Genomic DNA, 21,614 nt, shown 5'->3' with positions numbered 1-21,614 from the left:
AACCCTAACTATTCTATGATTCTATGATAATAGATCCAAAGACAGTAATGACTCCAGCGCACTGGTATAAGGGAAAAGGCAAAAAAATCAAGAAGCAAGTACAAAAGAAGAAGCCATTAGCAAGATCAGGATCACCTAATGTCAGCCTGAAATAAAGGATAACAATAAGGAAGATGCTGACCAGTAGCAAACGCACCTTCACTATCATTTAAATAAAGCAAAATGCACAGCTACTGGATTGGATTTAGAACTATTGCGTATTTTTACTATGACTGCCAACAAAAAAAAAAGTCAATTATAGGACTGAGGCCAAGCATAGGAAGTTAGTTGGAAAACACAAGTTTCTCTCAGAGATAAAGTGAACAAAGTGGCTGTAACTGAAACTAACTGATAACCAGCAAATTATCAACATGTCAAGACCTACCTGACTTCTGTTCGAAAGGATGCCTCATTCCGCTTTGTTTTCTCACTTATTTTGCTGAATAATCCTTCACAGATTCGAGGTATTAAACCAGCATCACCCTGGAATAACAACAGTTCTTATTTCCAAGGGTATATATGCACACACATATATTTTAAAAAAGTAAAACCCAAGATCACTAGTTGAGAGTTTCAATATCCAGAAAAAGGGGGAGAAATCAAAACCTTTCAGCAAATCCTCTCTTGCCCTTTATTTAACTGCAGTCACCTTGCCCCTGTAATCCTTCTGTGTGTGCTGGAATGTATATTCTAGCTCAAGTTCTTTGCTATTGGGATATATTTTGCCCCTGTCTTGTAGTCCAAATAATCCCAACTGCTGAAGGCAGAAACTGGCTCCTCAGAGCAACATATGCACTGCCTTATCTTAACGTTATCTTTTCTATCTCATTTCACTATGGACTTGGCAACATCTGCAGAAAATGGGACAAGAGCCAAACACATGCACCCTTAAGCCATTCTTATTCAAAGCCCTAATCCCCAGCTCACAGTTCTTCCTGTCTTGAAAGTTGCAGCAGGTCCAACGGATAAATGAGTATGCAATAACAAAATTAAAACTCCACATTCACTGTATCCCACAACGCAGCCAAATTAAATTGGATATTTAACTTCCAAATGCTCAACGCTGAAGTTAAAGAGGTTTTATGCATTAAGTGCTCAGTTGGTTTAATAAAGCAAACTGAAAAAACATATTCCTTCCCAGACATCCCTATGGACTATGTGGTTTACTAGCAGTGCTGTGACTATCCATTACAGGGTTCTTGCCACTTCAGCTAACACAGCAGCCAGCAGCAGCAGGATGTCATCTTCTGGGTTAAGCTGGCACTTGAAAATTCTTGAGAATTGAGCCTCATCCCAGTGAAGCTGCTGCTCCACCACTGATGTCAAACACATCAGGCTGTGAGGCAACAGATAACACAGATACCCAGAGACTTAGCATGCAGCTCTCCTCTTCCTTTCCGGCCAAGCAGCAAGGTGGTAAATCAAAGCCAGGCTTTTCCCTAGCAGCAGAGAGAAGCAGAAGAGTGCCATGCAGCTGTGGCCTTGGCTGACAAGGGGCTGCTTGCTCCCAGCTGCCCCATTCCCATAGAGTCTGAGTAGGTATATGACCAATTACCTGCTGAGCACAGCAAACAAAGCTCGAGAGCTGAAATGAGTGAACATGGCTCCCAGGAATGAAGAGAAAGAACATACACATATACAGATGAGCTTTGGGCTCAGAGCTGCAAACTCAGAAGTAGCTGACAAAACAGTCTGTCAGCTGTGATTTGCCTCTAGACCAAAACCACATAAGATTTGATGCGACAGACTAATTCTATGCACTGCTGAGGCAAGAAGTGTTCTTGCTGAGAGTTAAGGCCCTTGTAATTAAGCAGGAGGCAAATTAGGACAAACCAGACCAAACACCCAATATAAGCATAGCCCAAGACTCAAGGCACCCAAGAATTTCCTGGTGGGATTTTACAGACACCAGGCAGCAAAAAAAAACACGAAGACAATGGACTGCCCTGCAGCACACTCCTCTGGCAAACATTTCTCCTCTCCTCTGAACCCCACATAAAATCTGACCCTTTTCGCCCAAGCTCATTCCATTCTGCTCCCATGCTGGTCCCCTCATGTCCCCGTTCTTCAGTTTCCCCTGCATTCTCTGTCCCAGCAATCTTCTTCCAGGTGTCATTTCTGAGCTCCTCTTCCTCTTTCCTTTGTCCAGATATAATTTCTGATTCATCGTGCAGTCTCTTATTTTTTTCATCATACTCTACCTCTCCACTTTGCCCTTTTCCGGCTTCTTCCTCCTCTTAATCAGAACTCTCTCCAACCAGGGTTGGTTTGCAGTAATAACCTATTCTCTCCTCCTATCACACCTAGCCCTTCACCTGAGCATACCTTGGTTTAAAAAGAATAACTCCTAGATTAAGGGAGAAACTTGCAGTTAATGACACTTTTTCTCAGATGGTTGCCTTTAGTAACAGAGGAGCTGCCTTTCCCAATATGTATCAACCTCTACCTCAAGGTAAAGTTTCAGGGTTCAATGTTGGAAATTCCCACACACATTTTATTTCATTAAGTTTTTTTTTAAACAGGGGAAAAGGAAAAAGACTTTTCTTTCATCTCATGCTTGGAAGCACCTGAATAGTTTTAATTAAAGCTTAAGGAAAAACCATGAAAGATCCATCACAAAGTTTTAGGCAAGTCATTAGTGTCTGACATAATCTAGCAACTGCAAAGAGAGTCTTAAAACAGGAAATACTAGCTTTAATTGAGTAACTTCAACCATAGCAATACAGTGATGAGAAAGGAAGAACACACTGTTCCAAGCATATTTTATCAGTAAAATGTACACCTTACAGAATGTACATTCTCTATTAGAAACTATATTTAAACATTTTCACCCTTTTCACCCCTACAGCTCCAGGGCAGGATCAACTACATCTTTGATGGCTTTTTCTGGTTTCCAGTCATGGAAATCTATAGAACTAAAATAAGTAGTTCACTGCAGAGCTGAATTTCCTCATGAAACGCCTATGTTACTTCTGTGCTAACCAGAAATTGATATGTATTTCATATTTACACGAAATTTTATTGCAATTTATATGTACTGTTGCTTATCCATCTGCCTTGGACACAGGAAACAAATTATTCCCTTTCCTTTCTACAGCAGCCTTTCACATCTTGGAAGACTTTTGTTCCTCCACAGTCTTCCTTTCTCTGCATACACAAGTCTGATTTTCCTTATAGACCATATTTTATAGATCTCTGATCATTTCAGTATCTCTGCTCAAGACTTACTCTAACCGGTCCACATATATCTTGGAATTATTGCTGCCCACAGTACTGAAGAATGAAGAAGCCTTCAGAGCCAAGAACAGCAGATATCGAAATCAAAATGAAAACAGAATTAATACTTTTTAAGGAGAAGTAGGGAAAAAAGAAAATGCGTTTCAAATTCAAGTTTTCTTACAGCACTGTAGTCTCTCTGACAGGGCCATCAATTTTCAAGCATTTAACTTGGTGGCTGAGTATATTTTATACACGTTCTGTACAAAGCCAGATTAAAGTATTTATGTCTCATGGCAAGAAGATTAGACCTTTATTATTGAATAGTGTCAAACAAACTTCAGCACCTATTCATTTGCAAAATGCCTTGATGATTACAGTCATTATACATAGTGAGGCAGCCTCATAAAAATGTCACTTTTATAAATTTCTGAAACAGAAATCCACAGCTAGGTCATAAGATCTTTTCTGGTTACAAAAGTCTATTTTGTTAAGTATAAAGCTACTTATTCTGCGACAACGGAAAAGGAAAGGTTTGAAGTTAATTTACTCTCCTAAAGTCAAGGAGGTGCAAAGTGGCCAATCTTACAACATTTCAAAAGTGACCTATCTAAGGATAGACAAGTGGCAATATCCCCCTTTTCAATTCTGCTGGAAGAACACATGATGCATTTTTTCCCCATGATCAGAGAGTGAAACCTATAGAGGCTGCCTGGCAAACAGGCGTCATCAGCCAGCCTTTTTTCAACTGCTCTTCTCCCAAGAGTTTAGTGCGTTCTTTCTGTCCTTGGACAGTCATGGAGATAACTGCAAGAAACTACTCCCATCCTTTACTCACAAAATGTCAAATACTCCTCCTATCACATCTTTCTCTTCCAGGGTCTATACTGAAGCACTCAACAAGACTTAATCCTGAAAACTGAACTTACGGCATCATCTCACCATGGTTTGCTGAAACTTACATTTAGCTGCTCTCACCCTTTTTGTACTCCTCACTTTCACTAAAAGGGGTTAAGGACCTATTTTAATCTTCTGACCCTTCAAAAGAGATCTATAGAACAGATCTCTTCAGAAAGGGTTGATCATTTGAGTTCTCAAAATCAGTATCTTCATTGCTTGCAAGTTGAGCATAGAAAATCAGTAATTACATTTGAAATTCTGGGGTTTGTTTCTGAAAAAAATTACTGCTCTGTGTCTAACACAGCAGAGCATCACTTAAACACACTTTTCCACCTAAGTACCTACCTATAAAAGAAACCTCTCCTAAAACCTACTAGAAGGTTTTAGGATTACTACTAGAAGGTATGATACATGATGGGTCAGTAGTACATGGACAGGATCAGTAATTATTCCATAAGAACATGCTCTTCTAATAGCATAAATTCAATTCATTGGTGCAGAAGAAAAAAAAAAACCACCTACTCAGTTGATGTGGGGTGAGCAGCAGACACTGTATTTCTCTAAAGCTTTTGATTCTGTTTCCCACAACCTCCTCCTAGAGGAACTGATATGTTATGGTCTTAGAAAAGTGGTCCATGTGGTGGGTGGGAACTGGCAACAGGCTGCACCCAGAGGCTGCTGGTAAATAGCTCCTTTCCCAACTGATTGCCCAGAGAGATGGTGGATGCACCATCCCTGAAGACATTCAAGACCAGGCTGGAAGTGGTTCTGGGCAACCTTATCTATCTGAAGATGTCCCTGTCCATTGGACTAGATGGCCCTTGTACATCCCTTCCAACCCAAACTATTCTGCAATTCTAAGTTTCGGCTGGACAGAATGCTGGGCCATCTTGTCTAAACCATGCTTTTGCCAAGAAAGGTTGCACCAGATGATCCTTGAAGTCCTTCCAACCTGATAGTCCCATGATTCTATGACAATACAACATACCGCATTTCCCATCATGGTGTAGGACTTCCCAGATCCAGTCTGGCCATATGCAAAAACACAAGCATTATAACCTTCAAAAGCAGATTTAAGCACATCTGTACCCAGATTTTTGAAAACCTGAAAACAAAGAAAGTTTTTTAAGACAACAGAAGCTTGGGGAAAAAAGTTGTCATCAGTCCAGCATGGTAAATATTAAACAATAAACTACTGCAATATAAGCTATTGACATCAACCAGTGACATTTACTAGAGGACAGGAAATTAGTACTTCAAATAAAATGCTAAATTTTACTACCATACTTAGTTTACAGCACTGCAACAATAGATTTTTCTACTTCTCTTTCTGTTAGAGAGCTACTTGACACAGAATGAAAAAATGTTACCTTCTTTTTATAGCTCCAGCTTCTTTCAGCAATCTCAAATACTTCATTCACTTTTCCTTACTGTTAATACCTCCTCACTTTTTGTATCTTTGCCAGCTTTCCATGTTCTGCAAACACCCAGCCCCTTCTCAAAGGAAATGTTTCGGTGATCCTGTCAGTTCTCTGGTTTGTGTTTTTGGAGGGTTTTGGTTGGTTGGGTTTTTTTTTTTTTTGCTTTAACCAAGTGTAAGAAAATTACTCATTTTCTCCATATTTCCTCCCTAACTGGCTTTTACATTTGAATACTTCTTAGGCTGGCAAACATGTTTTCCATATGGTAAGTGACCCTCCTTCATCAGCTAGCCCCTTCCCTTTTGCACTCAACATTTACAAATGGGTAACGATCCCTCCTCCACATCCCATAATATGGGAGTCTGTTCTCACCTAATAACTTCAGCTCTCACCAGATGCTTTCATAACTTTCCCCTGTAATCCAGTATCCCTCCCAGATTCCTGACCTTTCATTATCATTACCCCTCATTTCCAGTCATACCCCCACTGGCCCACTGGGCAAGGAGTAACACATTTCTCTCAATGAAAATATTAACCTGGGTCTGCAAACCCAGAAATGACTTTCAAAAATCTCATAGATGTTTCACATAATTTGGCTACTACTCTGCAGTATATGTGGTTTAAATTAACCAGGGTCTACAAGTCATTATTAGTAGTGAATGGCACATACAGTATAATCGTACCACTCCTCCCTTGAAGGACTGCTGGGCAATCGCTTTAATCATTAATGCTCAGTTGCAAGCACGTCTTTAGAATACTTAACTTGACCTTCCCTTGAGCAAAGGAGTTACAATGCTGCAATCAGTCATACTTCTCAAAAAGGAAGAGTATAAAGATCAACTAAAGCCCAATTTCCCTTTCACTTGTCATTTGAAAAGTGGCATCTTAGTTGAATTCTCCCCACTAAGTAACTACTCATGTATTTCCCCCCTGCCCTTTTCCCTTTCTCTATGACCCTGTTTTTATCTCACCAAATCTTTATACACTACTGTTATGACTGCATTTTCCCTTTAAAAGATTTGTCTATACATTGCAAAGTGATGCAAAGTAGTAGATAGAACAGCTACAGTCAGTGTTTTCTGAACACGGAGGCTTAACACACAAGGTTGGAAGAAAAGACATTGTTAGGATGGGACTTTGACAGAACCAAATGGCTGGGACACTGGTCTGTCACAAAAGGGCAGCAAATATCAAAATTCTATTAGTTTCTCTTCCAAGAATACAAAGTAAGTAGCTTGATTGTAAATTGCCACTCCCACTCTAATTTTTGAACACTAAACCACATCTTGCATCTAAAAGGCATATTAATGGGACACGTAGTATTAGACAGACTTCCGTCTATTTTTTTTTTTGCCTTTCAAATGGAAAGCTATAACAATCATGCACAAAGCACATTAGGCAACCACATTAACAACAATCAAGATCAATTTTATTCCATGGCAAGATGAGTATGAATGAAAGACTCCCTTCTTCTATGCCACTGGTGCAGTGAACTGGAAATTCTGCAGCAACTTGATAAGAGCTTAACTACAGTCTTCCAATTAAATACGAAATGAATAACACCAGCAAAACAATACCTTGTGCAGCATTTGTTTAAAAACTGCACTCCCACGGTTTGAAAACTCCTTTTGTTTTCAATGTGCTTCACCCACTGTAATTAAAGCAAGACTTGACCCAGGAGCACCAATGTTTTTGTGGCTGAGCAAGCCCCCAGGAAGGATGAAGGAAGCAGCCTGGGGTTGTGAGACACGCTGTAGTAACAGAATATTGAACGTGGACATCTACACCACGTTTAGGATTTATTGTTACCATCTTCTTACTACAAACCATAAAGCTCACAGCTTAAAAAAACCAAACATTACTCAAGGCTGCTGCAGCAATCTCTTTATGGGCATTTTAGTTTTATTTTTTCTCTATAAGCTCTTGACATGGGCAAGTGATGTTGCTTCAATCCGACCCACCCTGAAACAGGCGAAAGGGCACCAATATGGAAAAACTTAAAATAAGAAAAAAAATTATCACTTTTATATGCAAATCAGACATATCCAATACACCTTGGATATCCATTTATACTAATTCAAGTTTCTTTCATTCTTCCAGTGAGGTCTTGTCTAACATAGCTTTCTAGAAGCATCTGAAATCAGGTAAAAAGAAACTGCTGTCTAAAAGATCCAAGAATTACATATTCATAAACCTAAGTCACAATTGGTACCTAAGAAGAATTTCTGTAACTACTTTATAGTACATTTTGAAGGCTTCTCCAAACATGCATTGATACATCATTAGTACTGCTTTATGGAATTGTACTCATCTCTATCAGAAAGACCTCCGAATACAGTAATCAGTTATCACAGAACTGTATGCATTTTCATGAAACTAAGTAATATTAAACTGAGATCGTAATCAACTTGTGTGAGAAAACTTTAGGCAATCTTCTGTTGCATCTGCAGAACCACAACCAAACTCCCAAGCTTCAGTTAGAAACAGAGCTGAAAAATACATGATCAAAACTGCTTTAATTAAAATAAATAACTCAATCGCTGTCTGGTCAGCTTCAAGCATTTTCTAACGTTGTAGCAAAGCCACATGGCCTGAACTGCCTGCTTAAAAACACCCACTAGAAACAAGAGTTCCAATCATTGCACTCAGATACTCCTTGAATTATGATATTTCTACATCAGTGCCCCAATAAATGCATAATTCTTGATGTTTCAGACAATACAGCAAAACCAGTGTTACTTGTAAGAACATCATCAAGAATTAACAATCCAGAAAGTTTACGAATATACATGATCAAATCTTTGGATTCAATGCTAACTAATAACTCAGTGAAATAAAGAAGCCACTTTCAGGAAAAAAAGAGAACCTAACGCTTACACTGATGGTTAAATAGAAATTTCAAGTATAAATTCCCTATCAAACAATTATAGCCATTATATATAATGGCAAAGCTTGTCCTTCTCAGAAATATTTTAAAATGGCTTTAATTTATTGCTTATTATTGTTAGTTTTAAATCTGAGTTTTTTAGGATTAGTGATACCACTCTCCCTGATTTGGGAGCTTACAGAGCACATCCAGTATATATCCAACTGCCTTACAGCATATTCGAACCCTTGCATTATTTTAAGGGGAAAAAAATATTCTCACGTGAAGCTTGAAGCATCCCAAGTTCCACAAAAACAACAAACAAGGTAACAATCACGAAACACTTGAATTTTACTCAATAAACTTATTTGGAAATGTGAAGTAGCAAAAAAAGGTTCAATGTTCACATGAAATGCAAGGTCAGGGAGGGTCTGTCTGTTCACCTGAATAATGCCTATAGCTCTGAGTTTGATTTTCTGTTCTAAGTGTGCAGGAAGAAAAGCAGTTTTGCCCTTTCCTAAACTGAATACTCAAAGGAGGAGACTGAACAATCTTCAATGTACACCAAGACTTTTGGACAAAAAAATCCCCACTCCTACTAGACAATAAAAATGTTTCGAAGTGAATTAAAGATATATCCTCGTTTCTCAAAAGTGACTTTTTTCAAAAAAGCTTTTCAAAAGCAAATTTAGTGCTCAGAGAATTCTTCTAACTTGACCTTACAAGCCAAATCAGAAAAGAGAACTAGAAAGAAAGCATTTAACCTGCTGTACTAGAAAACACAGCACTTAATGTTAGATAAGCTCGAAAGAAAAGAAAACAAAGCAGAATTCAAACTCTCAGGTACCTAGGGAATTTCTAAATTATACAAGAAGCACTTTCAAGGGACGGACGTTTCAAAGAATTCTTTCAAGCCAAAGAAAAAGAAAAGGAGGGGAAAAAAATCAATTATAAACATTCAGAAATCCTACCATTTCTTGACAAACAAAGCTTGGACTTTTACTGTCTGCTGAGAAATAGGAAAAATCATAGGTAAAAGTCTTAGTTCTTTCTCGTCCTGTATCTCCAGTACCACCCTCTGGTACCTATTTAAAAAATAAAGAAAAAGAGCTGGTACAGTACATCCAAATGAAGTAATTAGAAACATGTTACAACAGATAATCAGAAAGCAAATTTAACAGAAGGCTATACACACTTAGAAACCTGTATAATGACAGGTTAGCCTATTATTCCAACAGTGAAAAAATTAACAACTGGTACACTTCAGCATAAAGGATAGTCATGTCACAGGACAGCACAGCAGGAATTAGTTGGATTTAAGCTTACTGTACCTAACACCACAGTACATTTTTGTCACCATACTTATGTCCAGTTAAATCAGTCTTGTATATGCAATTCAGATTATAACAAAGGATTACTCTATGCATATAATTAATAGGAGCCAGAAAGACCTTTGCGCTGTAAACAGGATTTCATTGTGGAGCCATAATTAAAATGGTGTTACTTACATGCTGCTTAAGGCTATTTTCATGCTCAAGACATGACAGCTAGCACTACATTTCAGTAATATGCACTGCAATCTGAATCAATCTAAACAAACTACACACTGAAACCCCTCTTCATATATTTGTCATTGGAAACTATCCTGCAAAAATCTATTTGCTGTGCATGATTTCCCTTGCTGACAGAAATGTTAAAATATACCATCAAAATATGATAGCAAGTGATGGGTACTTTGGGTTTAGTTCGTTATCATGGGAATTCAAGAATTCTACACATAAAGCAAAGGTTTAATAGCTACCAGGCGTGTACCTGTCTTCTATTGTTGGCTTTCATCTTCCAGCTAAGTAATGACCAGAGTGATAAACCTTAGAAAAACCTCTGAGAGACAGCCCACAGAGTGGTTTTCAGAAAACTGCAGTACAGCAAGTTAACACTTTCACCTGCTTCCCCAAAGAATTACTTCAGCGTTGTATTTTAAGAGCTAAGGGCTGCTCTCCATAGTACAGTGAGGACCACTCTTTAGTCCAGTTGTATTCTGGCAGCTATTCAGTTTGGACTTCCTTCTATAAATTGTGTTTACTCACCTTTAAGTTTGTGATTGTCGTTTTGTTTTTTTCCATTGAAATAATAAACTTTGCATTAAGGTCTTTCTCCCTAAACAAAACAAAAAAATTAGAGACTTGAGTATGTTAAAACAAATATCACAATCATCCACAGCCGTATTTCCACTTGACAGGTTGCTTGATACAGTCAACTATCGAGTGAATTCATTTCTATTTCATTTTTCTGATTGTCATGACCAATGTTTATGTATTGCTATGGGATATAATTGAAGTACTTGGGCTTGTCTCCAAATCCCTTCATGTAGAAACAGAGCAGCAGCTTGGGGAAACCTGCTTCAGAAGTTTGATTCTGCAAGTCAATTACGTGGTTTGTTCTTAATTTGACGTACTCTGATCCAAAGCCCAGTGAAGTCAATTATGCGGCTCTAAGGAACTGAGAAAGAGAATGTTACAAGATACACCCCAACCTCTTACCACCAGCCTTGCAGCGGGAGTTCCCATTTACCCATATAGGCTAGGTAACAGGGACTAAATATTTAAACCACAAAAGAGTATTTTAAAACTCTCTTAGAAATGAGTCACCAAACATATTTTTTGAGCAGTGCTGCATCACAGCAGTGCAGGAGAGGGCTCTGCTACCAAGGGAGTGCTACACAGGTTTGTTGCTTCCCAGAACACAGCGATTCCAGGAAGAAGTCCAGTTGTGCAGCAGTGTTTTCACACACCCAAATCTATTTTCCATCAGTTGCGTCTATTTTTCGAAACTCTCATAAAAAAAGCTTAGTGTCTAAAATGAGTACACATCAACTTGCTTGCTAGAGATGGGATTTCATTATAGTCAGCCACAAGAGTAATACCTTCAGCATAACATCTCCTGTGGTATGAAAAAAATGCAGACGAAAAAAAGAGCCAGAAGAGGAGGACTACTACACACGTCACACAAAACCTCGCTCCCCAAATGCTAACACACATGCCTGTTCAAAAACCATCTGCTAAGTCACCCAACAAACTGGTGTGCCTGGCTGGTGTGAAGGAAAGGAGAGGGCTTTAAAGCGGTAAAGTGCTGCTCTACCATATTGCACAGTATCTCGGTGATTACTGGATATCTGCTCGCACCAACCAAAAATGAAAAAGAGAAACTTCCTTGTAACGCACATTCAGGATTTCAATGTGACATTTTCTTCCTTGTGGTGCACCAGATCACCCAGCTCTATACTGTGACTGTAGAGCTATCCTCTATTCACATTGTTTTCCAGTAGAAATGCTAAAGAAAAGCAAACTCCATTTTAAAATCTACATTAATGAATAAAGATTAGGCAAATAAAAGTGCTTATTTAAATATCACAGAATTATAGCATGGTTTGGGTTGGAAGAGACCTTAAAGACCACCTAGCTCTAACTCCCCTGCCAAAGGCAGGGACACCTTCCACCAGAACAGGTTGCTCCAAGCCCCATCCAATTTGGCCTTGAACACTGCCAGGGATGGGGCAGACAAAGCTCCTCTGGGCAACCTGTGCTCATGTCTCACCACCCTCACAGTGAGAAATTTCTTCCTATCAAATATCAATACATTATTTTTTAAGCTAATAAAACAGTTAATTGTAATGATTTGAGCATTAATTCTATGACTGAATTTAGATTTACCATAGAAAAATATCAGAGTCACGCCTTAAGAGATGCCTCTTAGTCATTTCCGTGTCACCCTTATTAGCTTTTACTAGGTTTTACACTTAAGAGACTGAAATCCTAAAATACAGCTATGGGTAATAGATACGGTAATGGAGAAGAAGTTTTCAATGATATTTTTAAGTAGGAAACGGATTGTGGCATCGCAGTAACACAGCCTGTAGATGGCTACTATTCATCCTGCTTCCTCAATAGTGTCTATCTGCCTGTAACTATTCGCTCAGCAAAAGTGTAACAGGTAATGTGGCCCAATTAAATGGTCTATCTTAATATGAAATGTGTTTCAAATGTTAATTTGCAACCTGCTTCCTCTAGAAAGTTTGGAAGGACTCTCGGCAGGATGAAGTTTGAGCCAGAACTACTGCTTTTTCTGCCTTGATTTTTTCATGCTTGAGGGGTATGAGGGGAAATAATAACATATGTCAGTGTTTTCTTCCCCAGAGGTAGCCAGCTCTCCATGTTAAAAAACCTAAAGCTACTAAATAATTGAAAATTGATACAAAACGTTCTAAGTCTAACGCCCATATAGGAACTGAGATGCCTACAGTCCTTAACTTGGGAGATAGCACTGATAATACTGTAATATTGTAACCTCATACTTGTGAGGTGGGCTGATGCCAACCTTATGAAGTTCAACCATGACAACTGCAAGGTCCTACACCTGGATCAGAGCAATCCCAGGCACAGCTACAGGTTGGGCAGAGAAGAGATTCAGAGCAACCCTGCAGAGAAGGACTTGGGGGTGCTGGTCGATGAGAAAATGAACATGAGCCGGCTGCAGTGTGCACTCGCAGCCCAGAAAGCCAACCGTATCCTGGGCTGCATCAAAAGGAGCGTGACCAGCAGGTCGAAGGAGGTGATCCTGCCCCTCTACTCTGCTCTTGTGAGACCTCACCTGGAGCATTGTGTGCAGTTCTGGTGTCCTCAACATAAAAAGGACATGGACCTGTTGGAACAAGTCCAGAGGAGGGCCACGAGGATGATCAGGGGACTGGAGCACCTCCCGTATGAAGACAGGCTGAGGAAGTTGGGGCTGTTCAGCCTGGAGAAGAGAAGGCTGCGTGGAGACCTCATAGCAGCCTTCCAGTACCTGAAGGGGGCCTATAGGGATGCTGGGGAGGGACTCTTCGTCAGGGACTGTAGTGACAGGACAAGGGGTAATGGGTTAAAACTTAAACAGGGGAAGTTTAGATTAGATATAAGGAGGAAATTCTTTCCTGTTAGGGTGGTGAGGCACTGGAATGGGTTGCCCAGGGGGGTTGAGAGTGCTCCATCCCTGGCAGTGTTCAAGGCCAGGTTGGACAAAGCCTTGGGTGGGATGGTTTAGAGTGAGGTGTCCCTGCCTGTGGCAGGGGGGCTGGAACTAGATGATCTTGAGGTCCTTTCCAACCCTAACTATTCTATGATTCTATGATTCTAATATTACTAAACATTATTAAATAAGGATTTTAAAGTAAAAAATAAAACAAAAGGGGGGGGGGAGGAGGAAGAAAGGCCTTGTGAGGCACTAGCCAATAAAAAAACCTTATAAATAGAATTTTGTTTTTTGGTAGGGAGAGGACAATCTGAAACTGGAATAAAATGATCAGAATGAATAAGCCAACCTGAGAAAAGTGGAAAGAATTAACAGTACTCAAGTGCTAAAGCTTCATTTTAATGAGACAGTTAAGTATAATGTACACATAAAGGGTTTAAGAGGATCCCATAAAAAAGTAGTTGCCTGCATGATGCCAGTTATTTCCAGGCACTCACTCAATGCAGTTCAGCAAGGGCTGAATCCCTTTCAAGTTCCACCTTAAGCAAAGATTCAGGCTGTAAAGAGCTCTATTACAGCACTGGGTACCCTCCTGAGGCCTTTCAGAGCTAGGAGAACCCTACTGCAACAAACTGCTCCTCCAGCATCCATAGGAACCACTAAGCCCCACCTCAGCCCAGAGCCAAGCCCCACTTGCCCCTGCAAGTTCCTGCCCCCCACCCCCATCACAAAGCAACGTAAAGGGGCCGGCTGCCAAAACAAGTTCACGATTAATGTTTCCATGATTTAAGAAACATTGCTTCCCTCCCAGGCCCAATCTGCTCGCACAGCAGTGTTCAGGGACAGCCTCCAGGCTGTTCTCGCTGCTGTTCCATATACCACGTGGAGTTCCAAGATCACAAGGGAAGGAAACTCATAACCCGTGATCCTGTGGCCTCTAACCAAGCCACAAAGTGATCAAACAGGCAAGTTTCTTGGCACAGACACCAGGAAACACATGAGCCCAGTGCTGTTGTTAACTCTCTACTATTGCTAAATTCACACAGCAATTAATTTCAAGAAGGAGAGGGGAAAGAAGAAAACAAAACAAAAAGGGGAAAAAATTTGAAAACCTACTTTGGATAATCCCAACCCTTTATTTTAATATAAATAACATCAACATTAGTACCAAGATATGCTTAAAAGAACTAGTACATTTGTCTTGTAATGGGACAACTTGAAAATGGCTTACTTAGGCAAAGTTACAATTACTTATCTTCATCACAATAGGCATGTGGGTCCCCCAGACTGAAGAGGATTCTGCAGTTATATCAACACACAGCAGCTTCATGGAAGAAGCTCCAACACAGGTATCTCGAGTTTCTTTCTCTCCTTCCCTTATATTCCTTATTTTCAGGGCAAAGATCAGGGCAGTTTTTGCACCTCCATGGGCATCTAGTCAAAATCATACCAATGGCAGCCAAATTTTGGTAGCATCTCCAGATTTCAATGAGCCCTGTTATTTATGTCACTTATCCAGTCCTCCACAAGACCTTGTGAAGATCCTCCCACAGAGAGAAAGGGAGAAGAGCACAGAAAAGCTCAAATATAAATTAATAAGGGAAGCTTTAAGAAAATCCCTATTAAGATGTGTTTGGTCTTTTGCCACGTTCATCTTTAATTCCTTCCTTTAAGGTCCTCCAATGGAAGGTTCAGTTATTTAACGAGTGTTTTTTTATTGATCCACTTTGAATTGTCCCGACACTACAGCATTCATTATAGCTTATCACATTAGAAAATCATGATATATGATTTCACGACATATGTTTTCCATTAATTTGGTACTATGGGAATCAGTTGTGATTATCATAATGCCTGTCAGACATGACTAAGAATAGAACACAAAGAATGAGGCATATTTCATCTGGGGGATAGGAGGGAGAAACCAAGAAGGACAGGACAGAAAGTGCAATCAGTTTTCACAAACAGTGTTTCAAAAGACCACTTCAGCAAACCTCCCAGGATGCACAGACAAGGACACAGGCACTACCTGAACTGCCTGCAGAGCACCTCTGCGTCAAAGCAGAAAATGGGTCTGTAAAATATACTCTTGGAAATTCACTTCTCTGTATACATCTAATGGAACTTCTATTGGAAAAGGATTATACTGAAGAGCAGATGTGTGATTTTGCTTTTCAGCTACTCAAAAACATAGCTTGAGCACTTGTAAAAGCAACTCAACCATGCTCAATGGCTTTTCTTTTCAGCAAAGTGCCTGTTACTTCTTTTGTTCACATTTTAAGCACAATGTTACAGATTTCCTGTTTTATCACTCTGCTTGTTCACTACCCAGGTGTATTTCTGGGGTCACAAAATGAAAGCATGAGGGTTGCTTAATGACCAGGAGAATTCAAGGTAGATTTAACTGAAAAATAAGCACAGAGTGTGTCACAGAAGGAACTTGGTGTTTTCTTGTAGCGTTGTAACATACTAACTGTACCTTTGCCCTGATGTCCCACTGACCAGGGACACCTCCTTTGTCCGAGTAACTCTTGAAAGGAGAACACTCAGTTCAAACATCTGCTTTAAGAAGTCAAAGAAAAACTCTCCTACACAAGAAATTCTTTGTCACTTGCTGTAACAACAGGAAAAGTAAAGTTGGCACAATGTGGAATATCACACAGATTCTCTTTCCTATCCAAAGGTTTTTCTCCAGTTTTGTGCTTTGCGGTTTGTTTTTTAACTTCTTCAGTGCTTATCAATTCATTTCGTATAAAGTACACTGTTTTTAAATGTGATTCCATATCTAGCTGCAGTTAAAAACATAAATCTGGTGATATGTATGGAAGACATATTCATTACCCTTTGGGTTAAAGTAATGTCTTCCATAAACACCAATAACAAGTAGTTTCAATATAACATTGGCTGAGACCTAAAACAAGAACAAGTCAAACAATCCAATTTTAACACAAGATTCTGCGAATCCACTGTGGTTTGAGTCACTTGTACTACATGATCACACTGTATAAAAATCACAGTTGTCTGCACAGCAGGGCGATTACCCAGTATATCCTGAGCTCAGAGTGCCTGTTGCTGTTGACTGATACAGCTACAAGCCCATAAATAAATGACTGAAGCCATGTTTACACTAATTAGTCTAAAAGTTACAACTACACATTGGAAATCAAGCAGCACAACTGCAATCAGATGTCCTTCAGTCTCGGTTTGAGGGAAGGTTCCTGCGTGGATCCTCTGATAGCTGGTAAGGGCTGCAGCCTCCCCCTCTCTCAGGGGAGCTCTGCAGGCTCTTTTACAGCCACCCATTTCTCTGAACAACATCTTCATTATCATTGAGGCTCCTACAAGCTGTCAAACCTGGCTGACATCGGCCAACAGATTCAAAGCTGCCAGATGAGACTGGGCCGGCTGACAGACGGGCTATGCCATCTCTCAAGTTTCACCTCAAGAAGACAGACAAGAAATCAGCAGAAAAACAATCCTAGGGACTGAAGAGAAAAGAAACAGCTTTCTATGGATACGACTGCAGTTGTGTCTAAGGAAGAGAAAGAAACTGTGCACATAATTGGTACTTTAACAGAGAGTTGTGCTGTAAAGCACATTTTTGTGTAGGAATAAGGTTTTCTGTGATAAACGTAATCTTAATAATTTGCTAATGCAGACTTATAATGATACCCACACTGCCTTTTGTCATACCAGCAAAATATGCAAATGGTTAAATGGGAGATTCTGCTACTCCCAGAGCTTTCTTCGTAGTGCAGCTGAAACCAGAATAATAAATCCGGTGACAGAGAATGCAGAAACAGGGGAAATCTTGTACATCTCATCAGAAATATTCCCTAAATTTATATACTAGCACACACATCTCAGTTTTTGTATGAAGGACAACCTAGATTAAATGCCTTTACCTACAATACTGAAAGGCAGGAGTTTAATCTACAGCAGTAAGGCTCTGCTGGAAAATAAACACGGGTGTCCTTGTACTACCTTCTGTCAAATAACATCTAGCTTTTGCGGGGGGGGGGGAAACTGTGCACACCCATAGCAACACATACAGACTGGTCACTACATTAAATCATGTACTTGACCTGCTTTTTAAATTTGCATCTTTAACCATGTTATAGGTAGACTTCACCTCCCAACACCTCAGATCAGGCCTGGTGGGCAGCCACCTAAGACAATTTTTAACTCCTCAGCAACAGCTAACTTTGGAAAGCTATTATATCATCCATGCACAATAACCTGAAAAATATTTACTCTTCAATGAGCAGAACATCTCAACAGAGACTTTTCTGCTTCCCCTGCACAGATGGAGCATCGAACCAGACCCAGTAATGGCCTTACCAATAGGAGCTTGTCCTGCATAGCTAAATTCTAAGATACTTATGTGATCCCCCTTCTTACACATTTCTGATACCGGCTTTTAAGACAATGTAGCACATGCCCATCTTTGGCAGAAGCAACAGAAAATACAGCTTCAGATATGACCAAGTTGATCTGAATTACAGCCTGGAACGTTGTAACTATCATGACACTATAAAGCTTCTCTAAGACTCCTGGATTTTACTTCACATGTATTTCAACATCTTGTTTCTTCTGATCTGTTCTTTTACTCCCGCTATCACAAGTCATAAAGATAGCATTGACTTACCATCCTGTGTACAGCAAAGTACAGTTCAAAGAAATCACACTGTTTACCTGCAGTTCCCTTGTCTTTTGGGGCACGACGTACTCAAAATTAGAAATGCAGGGAAAAAAAATTGTGCCTGACCTCACAGGTCTTTCAGCCCCTCATAAGGCTGCTGTTCTGTCATCCTTTTCCTCTATTTAAAACACATAGAAGCCATCTCGACTGAGCAACAAAATACCTCAGTTACCTAAGTACAAATATCTTTCAAATGTGTTAAGTATACAGAAAAAATGATGGGTATACTCCAAGTTTCTTTATCTCTCTATTGCTTTTTATTCACAATATAAACTCTTTGAAGAAGAGTCTTCATAAAGGCACTATTTGAAGTGTCTGAGTCTTCAACAATAAGAGCTTCTGCCCATCAGCAATTAAGATGCTGAGTGCCATGTACGCCCTTTTTCTGTTAGATAACTCTGAAAAACCCTCTCTCAATAAATAACCCTGGCTTTGTATTCATAGCTACTGCAAAACAGAGGACTTTGCTCTTCAACTCAGTCAGCTGTTCTTACCAACAATACCTGCTTTCAGATACTCAGACTTTCAGGAGTCTTCAAGTCCAAGAGCTCAGTTAGGTTAAAACAGCTGAGTGCTAATCCCATTTATTTCAAAACCAGTCTTAATTTCAAATAAACAAAGCCTGAGAAACCAACAGACTCACCTTCCTCTCACTTCATTTCAGCAGGAAAGCTACTATACAAAGAAACTCATTACTTTTTTCTCTGCTGGTTTCTGGGAGCTCTCAACAAAAAGCTGAGGTTGAAAGTATTTTATCGTTCATCTTTTTTGTGATATAACATGCCGAGGTAACCTGGCAATGTATTTGATAATACTGAAATAAAAGAACTAGGAAACACTATTAAAACCCAGGTTTTTAAGTCTAAATGCTTAAGACTGTAAAGTTTGGGGGATTAGAAACTGTAAATGAGGCCAGTTTAATTGCGTTGCCTCACACATACCCACACTGCCACTGTGCTCTGGCCCCACTGGCACTGGAAGGTCTTTGTTCTTCAATGCTAGGGAGGGGGACAGACAAAACAAGGTAGTGATTGTGACAGATCCCACAGGCCTGAAAAACTTTTGAAGCATTTGCACAAAAGCACTAAAAAGGACAGAAAAATAAGCACATGTAAACTGAAGCTATATGTGGGCTTCCTGATCTCTGCCAGTCTGACCCATTAACTCTCCAGTTAAACCAGTACTTTGAAGAAACTCCTTAGAGCTCCTTCTGCAGCAAAGTCTGCTCCAAGATTTGCTGCTCATCAAGACAAGGATAAAGCTGTTGGGACCCTCCCTCCCTGTTACACCTTGCTTGGTACATGAAAATGGCAAGATCCTGTTGCATACCCTGTTTATTCTCTTTCCTGTGTATAAAGCTGTGCAAAAACCACAACAGAGGAAGTCGGAGCTAGAACCGCAAGTGCAGGAGCTACTTAAAACTCACCCAGACCTGGTCTCACCTTCCCACTCAAGCCAGACTGTTTCCTGTAATGAGTTTCTTCTTCAAGCGCATTAGCTCTTCCCAACTGCCTGGGTTTTCACTTCCCTGGGGAAGACTTTTCCACAACCTGCACTATCTCATTTCTAGTAATTCCTTAGATACTGTTTAAGCTGATTCATTATAAGCTTCATCCCATTACTTCCAAGATACTTTGAAGGAGCAATAACTAAATATTTAATTCCTCTTTTCAGCATTTAAGCCCTACAAATATTTCAACATTTGCATCTTCTAACCTATTCCAGTAGTTGCAACACAGAGTGCACAAGTATTTTTTTAATCAATGATTCCCGTAATTTTTCTTGATCTTTCCCAACACAATTCAGATAACGAGGTTCCAGAAACAGAAATTTACAAGATATTGACCAAGGGGCTTGATGGAGGAAACACAAGCCACAGCTTCAGTGTTCAGCTCAACAATGTATTTGTGAACAGGAATGGCACTGTGACTGTAGCACACTTTTAAGTTCAAATTCATCACTCTTAAGCAGAAAAACTGCAAAGATTAACCACAGAGGAAAAGGGCATAACAAGAGGAGAAAAACAAGCCATTGATGTCCAAAGACCACATAGAATCATGGAACAGAATCATAGAATAGTTAGGGTTAGAAAGGACCTCAAGATCATCTAGTTCCAACCCCCATGCCACGGACAGGGACACCTCACACCAAAAATACTTTACATACTTTAGCACAGGTGTGAAACACAGGAGAAACAAGCCACTTGAGAGTGCTGACATTCTCTAGTGCTTGTACCCCGAAGTTTCAGTTTGCTTCAGCACTACTGACATTTGCTATTGTGGAAAAGGCTAAGGAGAATCCAACAAGTTTTTCTGGAACATCCTGACCTGTGGCATCCAAACTGCCAGCTAACCATCATCCTTGGTGCTGGCTTCTCTATTTGGCTTTAACTTCTCATTTAGCAAAGGCCATACTCGCATTAGATGCCACTCCTTGACACAGCTGCATTTTACAGCCAATACTGCATTCTACCACCCCTTAAGAAACACACAGCTAGACCATCTGCAACTTAAACTCTTCACAAGAGCAACTGTTCTGCTTTACATTTGCGATGTTCTTCTTAAACTACTGAGTAAAATAACTTTGGCATTTTTCCACCCCCACCTCATGGCTGTCGCTGCTTCCACATAACCGTCTTCTACGTAACCAGGCCAGGACTATTTATCTACCACTCATTACCCTTATGCCAAAAAAAACCTAAAACCCAGGCTTCTCCCATGCTACTATACTGATTATAAGACTTACATCCCCTCTTACTTATTCTTGCCACTGACAACCAAGACTTTTCTGTAAGGCCACAAGGCTGTTCTCTGTTTTATTTCCCTTCTTCCTTTCCTATTCGTTACAAGTTTGAGTCAATGTTCTGCTGTGAGCAAGCTGTCACTTCTACTTCATTTGATCCAGGAGCAGGCTCTCCAGCCTTTTCTTAATTTTTAAATGGTCTACTTGCAGCCTTATAACATAGCTTACTACATCCCTTTCTTAAATATATGATCCATGTAGATATCATTTAGAGGAGCCTCACAATATATAGTACCTGTGCTCCCTAGCAAATACTGCTAGCTCAATTGCATCCTTACTTCAGAACTACAACATCAGCCATATCTACCACCACTGAGATGTTTGAGGGTATTTTTCCATACTTACAAACGTTTATGTCACAATTTATAGTTGGAACCTGTGCTCACAGAACACACATTCTTGCTATGCTGAACAAGCAGATCCCTCCTTCATGCTGGTCAAGAACAGCTCCTTTAGAACAGGCACACACATGCGGCCCATCCACCTCTCCTGTCTTCTCTCTCAAAGTCCTACACCTTAAACACGTAGCCATACAACAACTGCCTCCATACAAATGCCCGTAGCATGGGGAACAAACAAGAGGAATTAGAGATGTGTGCATGTCTACGGAGGTATGATATAATAGGCATCACAGAAACATGGTGGGATGGCTCCTATGACT

The 21,614-nt window shown here is 39.9% G+C and overlaps 1 protein-coding gene across 7 annotated transcripts in view; it reads right to left on the bottom strand.

Annotated features, from left to right (window-relative positions):
- The window catches only part of KIF16B (kinesin family member 16B), a 147,507-nt gene that overhangs the window by 117,074 nt on the left and 8,819 nt on the right, over positions 1-21,614 (bottom strand). For 6 of the 7 annotated variants that reach the window (XM_065682303.1, XM_065682304.1, XM_065682305.1 and 3 more), the window contains exons 2-5: positions 10,530-10,599; positions 9,414-9,527; positions 5,144-5,260; positions 425-522 (exon numbers count right to left, since the gene is read on the bottom strand). In XM_065682303.1, the coding sequence (XP_065538375.1) occupies positions 425-522; positions 5,144-5,260; positions 9,414-9,527; positions 10,530-10,599 (399 nt within the window). The remainder of the gene's footprint in view (positions 1-424; positions 523-5,143; positions 5,261-9,413; positions 9,528-10,529; positions 10,600-21,614) is intronic. The other variant, XM_065682302.1, reaches the window with a different exon arrangement.

This window comes from Lathamus discolor, chromosome 5 (assembly GCF_037157495.1).
Source record: "Lathamus discolor isolate bLatDis1 chromosome 5, bLatDis1.hap1, whole genome shotgun sequence".
Taxonomy (NCBI): Eukaryota; Metazoa; Chordata; class Aves; order Psittaciformes; family Psittacidae; genus Lathamus; species Lathamus discolor.
This window is presented reverse-complemented; position numbering and strand designations above follow the sequence as displayed.